The sequence below is a fragment of the Rhododendron vialii genome, chromosome 1a (genome assembly GCF_030253575.1).
Source record: "Rhododendron vialii isolate Sample 1 chromosome 1a, ASM3025357v1".
Taxonomy (NCBI): domain Eukaryota; kingdom Viridiplantae; phylum Streptophyta; class Magnoliopsida; order Ericales; family Ericaceae; genus Rhododendron; species Rhododendron vialii.
In genome coordinates, this window is record NC_080557.1 from 18,175,164 (window position 1) to 18,185,582 (window position 10,419).

Consider the following 10,419-nt stretch of genomic DNA (forward strand, 5'->3'; position numbering starts at 1 on the left):
ATCCGAGGCTATTTTATTGGATGGCGCCTGAACCTGCATCGATGATGTCGCTCGTTTTGATTCCTAATTCTCCTGCCATCTTAGTTTTCCCTCCTCCTATATTCTCTCATACAATTTCTTCAACTTTCCTTTCTTCTTAAAAGTTAGTAGAACCAAACAAAAGCAAATAATACAGTAAGCTTTTCTTACAATCTCTCTCTTGTATTTTATCCTTCATTACAATCTTTTATACACTACAATTTTGACATTAGCAACACCCATTACAGAACTGCCAAACATAGTGGCAAAATCTAAGCTCTAGCGGATGTCTGAATGTTAGAGCAGCATAAGCTAGCTTCGAATGTGCATACCAAGCAGTTGAATCTGATTCTTGAACAGATTCTCCAAGGGCGTGTTTGGAACTTATTGGAGAAAATGGAAAAGGATAGAGTTTTAAAAACTCTCCTTTCATTCTAGAATTATAGAGAGGGGAGTTTTTTAAAAGGCAAAAGCTACAAACAGCCCATTGGGCATTCCTCTGTGCATTCCACGCATTCTTTGCGTTGTACTTATATTGATGACTTTAAAAGCTACCAAATGACATCATATAAAGTAAAGGAAGGTGATTTTGGCACTCCAATTTTAGCCAATGACACTCCACTTTTAGTTTTATTTTCTCCACTTTTAGAGCGCCAGTGGTAAAAACTGGAGTGCCAAAATCAATTTCCAAAGTAAATACACGAAAATGATTACCCTTTATTCTGTCTTTCAATTTATCTAGACCGAATGCACTGAGGCACTTTCCCCTTCTCTTAACTCTTTTCTTCTTCTCTTCACTTTTGCCACAAACTCCAAGCCACGGCCATTAATTCCGAACAATACCGTGAGTTTCTTTGGACAAATTTTTTGACTTTTTGGCACGTTTGTTTTCATCTATTTTCTCTTATTTTTTTATAAGATTTGGGTCAAACTCGTATATCATATTTTTTGTCTCAACGTGAAAAATCGCAAAAGTACAAAATGTAGTCCAAATTTGGAAAAAAAAAAAAAAAACTCATATTTGGAAAAAGAAAAAAAAAACTCATAAAAGACTATGAATAAGTTAACTTTGACTTTTCGAAAATTTCCGTTGCCTTATATTTTTTCTCATGACTGAGGTTGTGTACAACAACTAATGACCTGCGTCAGCAGACCTGCTAACCTTTAGCCTAATCATGTGGTTCAAAAAGTTAACCTCAAATTATACAGTAGCTGCTCACGATACGTATATATGAATTCTATTATTTTTATGATCTTGTCCTGATGAAAAATATGATACTTGATCCAAATCTTGCAAAGATTAAGAAAAAATAACTTAAAAAAATTGTGTCGAAGATTTACTTGCTTCGATAAACATGATGTATATCTAGTTATCTACTTAATTAATAAGGAGGAGTTGATCGACTATAATTAATAAGGATTACAAAGCACTTCAATATCCTCTGAGTCTCTATTTTTCTAGTTTCTCTCATTAACAACAAGCTTTTTTAACCCTAAAACTACATAAAACTCTCCTAATTTTTTGATTTTTTTTTCCAATTTAAAGACCTCAATTAATTCTTTGAATTGTTTCAAAGAAATTTTAAAAATCGTGAGATGTACTCTATATTTTCCCAAAAAATATAGGTCTTTTCGTAGAATACTAGTTCCATTTTAGGAGTAACATCCTTTTGTTAGAGGAAAAAAAAATGAAAATGTGAAACAAAGAGTAGCTGGAAGGTTTTTGCTGAAAGAAAAAAAGGTTAAAGCTCAAGGTCAAATTTGCCATTTAACGAAGATAAAAGGACTACGCCACTGTTATTTGAAAAGATATTAAATTATTTACACCGCCGGTGAAACATTTGTTTCCTCCAAATCAATTATGTTGTGCCACGTCGCCATGTTATATTAATTGGAATCACTGTTTTTATGACGTGGGTCAATGCAATTAATTTAAAAGAAATAAATATTTATACCGCTGGTATATATAATTTTTTCTCATTTGAAAAAGCCTATGGAAAGAGAGTATAGGCTCTACAGGTGGATTGTTCTTCCTCCAACAGCTATCATTGCTTTTCTCCATGCAAACGCCCGCCGGGCTGCATATAGCAAAACTCTTTTTAAAACAAGTTCAATTTTTTCTCCAATTTCTTCTTAATTCTCCCTCTAATTTCCCTCATTATTTTCTCTTCTTTTCTATTTCCTTCCTCAAATTCCAAACAGGTCTACAGTGGGAGAGAGTGAGAGAGGTTCTAAGCGTATGCAAGATCCGGAAAATAGCTACACTTCTGTCTTCTTCACTGTTTGATGCTTTGGGTTCAATGTTTTGGGATGAAAGTTGTTTTCATAGTATCGTGATGCTTAGGGATATTTGCTTCAGTAGTAGGTGATAGTTTGGTTGCTTGGAGGGGGCCAGAGGCGGACTTAGTAAGAGTCACGTGAGGTCACGTGCCCCCACACCTTCTCATACTATTTTTTTTCAACTAAGGTTTTCTTTGTTTTATTTAGGGGTGCAAAGTATAGTTCACACAATTAGGAACCTTTTTCAAGACATGTACTATAACTTAGAGATTGTCAAATAATTTGTCAAACACATAAAATCAAGTTGATTGGACACTGATAATAACTTGATAAGAATATTTTATTTATACAAAAATGGTTAGACCGTGTATATTTTATGAGTAAAAGTATTTCAATGGAGTTGTTTCAATTTAAAGTCCAATCAACATAGATTTTTTGATGAACAATTTATATGACGAGCCCTATCATATGAACGGTTTGGATTGACAAGGGAAGATGTACTTGTGGATAAATTGAACTTGCAGGGAATCTGAGTCCTTTTATTAAGTTAGGAAGTAAGAAAAACATAGTGTGGTTTTGAAGAACAAAACATTAAAACAAAATTCTGGAAAACGTATTTTGTCGCTTCGCAACTCAAATGAAAAAAAATTTAGTAGAGAATACACATGTGTAGATATGTTCAAAAACTTTGGGAATGGTGTATAATTTTAGTTGACGGTAAAATTCTTTAAGGTTATAAATGATTAATTGATTATGTGCCCCCACTATAAATAATTTCTCGCCTCTTGAATTTTGAGCATGCATCCTTGGTTTGTTTTCTTATGTCGGTTCTTTTGCGTTCAGCAACTACTTATTAAAGACATTTTAACTACTGGTATCAGTGGTATGCGCTTCGAATCTCAAGCTGAATTCAACCTGCAGCCTCCTCTCAAGCAAACACAGTTCGGTGTGGACAAAAATGGTATAAATCCATGGAAATTGTTGATCGGATAAAACACAAATGGAATTCGTCAACTTGGTCCATGCAGTTTTAATTGGCTCGATTTACATTCTGTACTTTCCCTTTTGTACCAACTTGGTCCAATTACTAACTGTCGTTAGCTTGTTTAACGCCGAATGGGCCCCTTTTCTGGGGTTAAAACAGTAATTCTCTCATTTCCCAGTGTGGGACTACTCAAACTTCAACATCACTAGTTAGGAATCAGTGCATGGGCCAAGTGTAGGAAAATGAATAGAATGCAGGGCACTATTTTTTGTAACCCCTTGGGCTGTTAAGTTAGGTTTAATGTAACCTAGTTGAGTGGTTTGTTATGTCTTTGTTAATGGTTATGACTTGCTAAATTTGAAACTGAGTTTATGTAATATTCTGACTTTTGGACATGGTTTCTTTATCATGTTGTGACTTTTGGACATGATTCTATATGCATTTTCAGGTTGCGTTCTTTTGAAAAGTGTTCTTATTTGAATTTTTTTTGCATTTGTTAGTTTTGCGCCAAACTTTATGGGTTATTGATTCGTCTCGACGAGAGGAATCGGAAAAGTAAATTTTTTTTTACTTTTTATCCAAGTATTTTGAGAAATAACCACTTTGTAACATCAAAATGTCATTCTTTTTGCTAAAAAGTAATTATTTCTCAAAATACTTAGGTAAAAGTAAAAAATATATTATTTTTCCGATTTCTCTCGTCGAGACGAATCAATAACCCACAAAAGTTTGGCGTAAAACTAACAAATGCGAAAAAAATTCAAATAAAGACAATTTTCAAATTTAAGTTAGTTCAAAGTACTATGCAAAAAAATAAGGCATCCTAGTATTCATACCAGTGGTTATGTTGCCTTATGACTGATCATGAAAATGATGAATTAGAGAGCAACTTTTTTTTTGCAGAAAACTATAACCAAATTTTGCTCATTACCAAAATCCAAACTTGATACCAATGGTTAATATTGAGAATGGAAGAATGAGCTGTATTTTAGTTCAGAGGTATATTAGAGCAAGAGAAGAATGAAAGAATTACTATTTTAACCCCAGAAAAGGGACTCATTCGTGTTTGGCGTTAATAGACAGTTAGTAATTGGATCAAGTTGGAACAAAATGGAAAATACAAAGTGTAAATCGAGCCAATTAAAACTACAGGGACCAAATTGACACAGACACTTAACTACGGGAACCATTTCGGTTTTTTTCCCTAAATAAAAAGGAATACGGAATAGGAATTAGCAATACCATCACATGCTACAGCGAGACAGTTGCAGAACAATTACCATCAATTCAAAAACCAACATTTTGAACTAGACAACAGAGATAGCATATCCTCCACTGGAATCATCATCCCTAGCCCCAAAAATTTTACAGCACAGAAAAGAATAAACAAAACAAACAAAGTCAAACAACGGTGACCATCACACAACAATGCCAGTGTACTTTATACACTCGACTCTGGAACAAACTCCTCAGAGATGCACCTTCTATAACTGTAACTCAATATTCATACTCCAAAACCAATATAGCATCCAGAGTACTCACTATCCAGGTATCTCACCTTCCTCTAACTCCTCATCCTCCACTGGGATGCCTCTGCTGAAATCCGGGTTGTCCCTTCTTTCCACTGGTCCCACTTCCTCAGGAAACATACCTTCCCAATCAAGAAAGTCATCAGGATTAGTTTGTGCAATAAGATCCGAGTATGCATCAATCAACCCTTGCTCAAAATCAAAATCTGTGTCCTCAAACACTCCTGTGTTCGTGGTCTTGGTGCTGGAGCTGTATAAATTATCCTGTGCTTCATGGGCTTGAGTCTCTAACAATGGCGTGTCTAATTTTTCATGGAATTCCTTCTCAATTACCTTGTCTTTACCGGGGATGGAATACTTCATGAGATCCAAAACCTGAGGATTTGGAGAGGGGTCATCTTCTATCTCCTCCTCCCTAAAGGTCACCCCCTTTGGACTTGGGTGATTACTACTGACAGACTGCTTGTTCTCTATTCTCTGAGGAATGGCATCCTTGATGACTTCAAAATCGCAAGGGTGTGAAGGAAGAAAAACATGAATTACGGGATACTCCAAAATAACCAAATTTTCAAGTTGTTGGCGGATTGGAGCCTTTATGTCAAACTCCCGGAAAGGTGATTTAGGACCCTGCAGTAATAGGACTTTTTTGTGAGATTAGATAGGATATGACTAATAGACAAATGTAATATTAAAAATGGAAACTCCACCTCAAAGAAAGGGTAGGATTTACTCAATTCAAAGAGGTTGATGGCAATCACCAATCCAGGCAATTAAGCAAGTACAGAACTAACCAATATCATCATCAGCTCAGATTGCAGAAACTCTCAACCTTAATTTTAACAAACAAAATAGCTAGACGCAACGGAACTTTTTTCCCTCCTCTCTTTTTCTTGTTATTATGGAGCTTGGAGCCACGCTAAATAGCTGGGGAGATGACCCCATTTCAAAACGATTTTAGTACATAAATAACAAGCTAGTTCTGCTCGCATTGAACTTCCATGCTTCAGTTATAGACGAATTTTAAATGCCAATACAAACTGATGCAAATTTTGAATGAGCAAAAGTAAAGCTTGGGCCCAACCCAATTCATTGCATTTCTTGTAAGATTAGCAGATAGGGAGGAGGGCTTTGGTGTTGAACAAATGGAAGCTTCTTTATTACTCCCTCCATCCCGCAAAGATGATCCAGTACTCCATTTAGGGATGTCCCAGAAAGATTGTCCATTTTAAAAAGTTTCAAAAAAAGTAACGAAGCATTCTCATTCTGCACACATTTTCTCTGACCTTATACAAGTTAGGATTTCAAGAAGCATTCCAGCAAGGGGGAAAATTAGAAAGTTAACAAAAGTACAATGTAATAAATTAATAATTATGTTCCTTTAAATAGTACCCAGATTGCTTATTTGAGGATAAGCTAAGACCCCTACAGGGGTTAACCCACCCCATCATTAAGTTATCCCACATGCCCCTCAAACCTCTCCAAAAAGTCCATACCCTTTTTGTGATCTCATTGCAAGGGACAACTAAGTAAACTCTCACAATATTTCTTTAGCCACCCACTCTTATAGATCCATTTCAACTACCAAACAAACCCTTTCTTAGCTAATCCCTCATTCATAACTAATTCCCCCTAACATATCCACCCTACTTTCATATCCCAAAACCTTACCCGACTGCCAAGCGAGCCGTAATGGAGAACTGAATCTGGTGACTGGTTTTTGCTCTTCACAATGGCAACATATCAAAAAAGATATCCAAGTATCACTACAAAGAAAAGTTGGGGGAAAGAAAAAAGAGACCTTCGGATATTTACGGATGAAAAATTTGAGCGAGTCTAGAGGCTCCTCACAGAACTGCTTCAGCTTGTGATTCCACGGACTGGGTTTTAAATGGTTCTCAATCACCGAGCAGAGACTTTTACTTTCATCGACTCTGCAACAAAGTAACATGCATGACGTCAAAGAGAATGCATATCGACCCTGCATTAATGAGAAGTGAAATACTGGCAGATTACTCAGAAACAATGAAACAGTAGGATAACATCTCAAATGCAAATGAATACAACTCACCCATGGTCAATCAACACAACGTCGTCTGTTGCATGAAACCGCCACTCAATTGACCAGGAGATGAACTTCTTCCTGAAATACAGTTCAAGAAATTTATCCTCTCATTACACAGAGAAAAAAAAGTTATAAAACCTAATACAGGGGGCAAGGCAGCAGATATAGAAAAAAAGAAATAACACTCCAATAAAGCATGGTAACATCCCCACTATTGTCCAATACTAAGGTGAAATGAGAATAAAGTAATAATTCAAGTTGATGGATAGCGTGGCATTCTCTCTCTTTCTTCTTTTCCTTTCGCCCCAGAGGTACGAGATCTTTTTTAAATTGGCAAAGAAAATTTCGTTCATCATAAGTGATAAAAAATGAAATTGAATAGAATAGAATAGAAAGGTACGGTCTTTTTTAAAAGATGTATACAGGCAGGAGAATAATTACTTTGCTTCTTCTGGAACAAAAAGCCTCTCCTGCACTAAAGGTGCGCAACAAGCAAAGCCATACGAATAGAATCACAGAAAACATCAATATATAAGAAACCTACCTCCTTTTTGTAGGCTGTAACTTCATTAATGAGGAAGTTACACCCTTAGAAAATCGGGGAGAGAGAGAGAGAGAGAGAGCACATTGGAGACAAGATGGAAAAGTATTAAAGAGCAAGGAGGCAGACATAAAAATTTCTAGGGCTGAGTACAACTTTTGAATAACTTCTATTGACTAATTAATACTAGACAGTGAGTACAACTCACTGCTTGCATAACCACAGCTCACTGCTTTTGTTTGGGGTTCGACTCCAACCCGTGTGCCATCAATTCCTATGTTGGGCTAGTCCATACTAAGCCTTGCCCTGGCTTCAATTGGGCCTTGGGCCACCTACTAGTGGATGGTGAGATTGGTCCTCTCAATTAGCCGGCTCCTTGGGCCGGAACCGGATACCGAGTTATAAAGAAAAAACAAAAAATCTTGAAGGACTGATGGGGTATCAAATCCAGAAAATTACAATTCCCCAATGAACAGCACATCAGAAGCTCATGTCTGTATCAACAACATAATGGTTATCTAACAAAATTCAGAAAAGCAAACATCAAATTCCAAAAAATCAATGCATAAAACAATGAGTAAGCAGCAAGAACTAAGATCCATGTAGTCAATTCATGGTGACAACCTTCATTAAAAAGATAACGACCTGTTGTTGTAATATGATTGATTTGTCTCTCTCTTTGACATTCCACTTGGAAGAAACAGGAGTTTAGTCCTCCGACTTGCTGCAGCACTCCGAAGGCTTTTTAGAGGGAAAGGAAGCCTAAAATGAGGATATCCGCCCAGCTTAAGTCTCATTCTCTGAGCAGAGTCGGCTACCCTCTTTACATCCTCAAGCATGTTATAATCTACACGTAGAAGAAGTTCTTCAAAAATAGTGCAAGTTGAATTCAAACCAGAAGATACTGGCAAACTTCCTCCCGAAAAATACATTTCACCCATATGAGATCTTTAACACCTTACAAAAGATATCAAAGGGAAACAACAAAGCAAATTTCTCAAGCGATCATATGCTATCAACAAAAAAAATCTTCGACCCAATAACGAAATTCAGAATATAAAGACAAAAAAAAACAACCTCATGCCGCATTACACAATATTCAGTCCGCTCCTTCCTTAAGGGTTTCTATGGCAGGGGTAATGTGCCCTTTTTCTCAAAAGGGTTTAAGGAACAGGGATCCTCCAAGACTGTTTTCTTCAGGCCATTATCATGATGTCAAACTTAGAAAAGGCCATAGCTTATCAATGGTTGGTGTTGCATGCCTAAGAAGGAGAGGGGGGGAACCCGTGAATCATCTTTGATGCATTGTACAGCTACTAGCGACTTGTGGAACCTGATCTGCTCTAACTTTTGGCATATTGTGGATTGTGACTTCTTCAGTGGCAGACAGTGTGAAGTCCCAGTATAGGAAGGCTTGCCGGACACAGCCTTGTACGTGTTATGGAGGTTTTGGAGCAGAATAGGAGGTCCTTCCCTAACTAATGTATAGCCAATCGATAGGAATATGAACGACTTCTGATATGTAGTAAAAATGGGCAGTAAGAAGACTTGTATCCACGATTGTATTCTTCTTAGAAGCTTAAGGAAAAACTCATATCTCATCCTACTGCATCCTCTGTGAGAAGCTATCGTGATATTGTTGAGCTCCTTCGCAGGTAACAAAAGACTCGTTTACAAATATCCAAAAGTATGAAAGGGGTTAATGAATTTAAACAACAAACAATGAGTACCCACAAACAACGACCAAGGCAGAAACTTGAGTAATGGTGAATAGGGTGTCACTGTGTCAGCTTTTGGAACAAAATTACTGATTGAGGAGAGAGAAATGGAAGTACCGGAAAGGAGGAGATTATCATCGAAGTGAGAGAGAGGGACGAACTGAGTCTGTTGCCGCTTGCCCGTGCACCCAGTGCGTTGTTTGTGAGCTTTGACACAGAGAAGACTACAAGAGCGTGTAGAGCAACCGGGGCATTTGTACTTTGACGGGTTCAACTTGCACTCTTCGCATAGAGGTTTGGCGTTTGGGTTTGTGGAAGATGGCTCTTCTGGTTCGTCCATGAGAGAGAGAGAGAGAGAGGCGGCTTTCGGTTCCGAGGGAGAGTCGGGCTGAGTTAATGCTAGGGTTCAAGAGAGACAACCATGTTTAAACGTTCAGTTTGGATGGAGGAAAAAGAACATCTCCACCCACCGGTGTAAACGGTTCGGTTCTCATTCCACTTTCTTTTTAAACCTTCTTTTTTTTAAAAATGATAATTTGAAGTTTAAAAATAATAAAAATAATTTTTTAATTTTTTTACACCGTTTCAAAGATATTAATAAGATTTATCAAACAAAATCTATATTGGTAAGAAAATTATTTGCATAAATACATAATTTTTGAGCTTGAAATTACTTTTTTTTCTAAAAGTTCATTTAAAAAAAACCCAGAACGAGCCTTGAACATTTTTCAAACTAAATCGAACATTTCGGATGGAACATTTGGCAAACCAAATATATTAATGATGATTTTTTTTTTTTTTTGATCCTTAATGATGATTCAGTTTGACCTATTAATTTTAATTTTTTTATTTATTACTCGTGTTACATTTTACTATATATTATATTATATATATAGTTAAAAAAAAGAAAGGAAAATAACGGCACAGGATGTGTTTTGATAATTAATACCAGTCAAGGACCTGTTGAGAATATTTGTTAATGCTGAAAATGTCCTTAGCGGGTATTAATTATCAAACACGTCATTCATCGTCATTTTCCCAAAAAAGAAACCACCATAGACTTCCACCGTCTAAATTTCTATTTGAAACTACTCAAATATCATAAAAACATGTAAATAACTAAATTACACGATGAAGTACTGTAAAATCAAGTACAAAACTAAATTTAAAAACTTAAAATTTATTACCTTCTTTAAGATTTTCCACTTCATCTAGTAGCTCTCTAGAGAATTTAAGATGGGTACATCAACCGATCTTGTGCACAAATGTATCCCTGTCATTACTTT

General features: G+C 36.3%; 1 protein-coding gene across 1 annotated transcript; it reads right to left on the reverse strand.

Annotated features, from left to right (window-relative positions):
• Window positions 1-4,548: 4,548 nt before the first annotated feature.
• On the reverse strand, window positions 4,549-9,613 carry LOC131318079 (uncharacterized). The gene is made up of 5 exons (XM_058347880.1): window positions 9,251-9,613; window positions 8,061-8,262; window positions 6,881-6,952; window positions 6,611-6,743; window positions 4,549-5,439 (listed from the first exon to the last, which is right to left on the reverse strand). Exons 1-5 carry the CDS (start codon window positions 9,471-9,473, stop codon window positions 4,825-4,827), a joined length of 1,245 nt encoding a protein of 414 aa, XP_058203863.1. The 5' UTR covers window positions 9,474-9,613; the 3' UTR covers window positions 4,549-4,824.
• Window positions 9,614-10,419: the final 806 nt, after the last annotated feature.

Bases quoted from the DNA above. Each gene is read 5' to 3' on its own strand.
- LOC131318079 (XM_058347880.1), bottom strand. From the start codon at position 9,473: ATGGACGAACCAGAAGAGCCATCTTCCACAAACCCAAACGCCAAACCT. The intron at 8,263-9,250 runs GTACTTCCATTT...TTCTACGTGTAG, and splicing joins TGATAATCTCCTCCTTTCCG to ATTATAACATGCTTGAGGAT. The intron at 6,744-6,880 runs GTGAGTTGTATT...ACTTTGTTGCAG, and splicing joins GTTGTGTTGATTGACCATGG to AGTCGATGAAAGTAAAAGTC.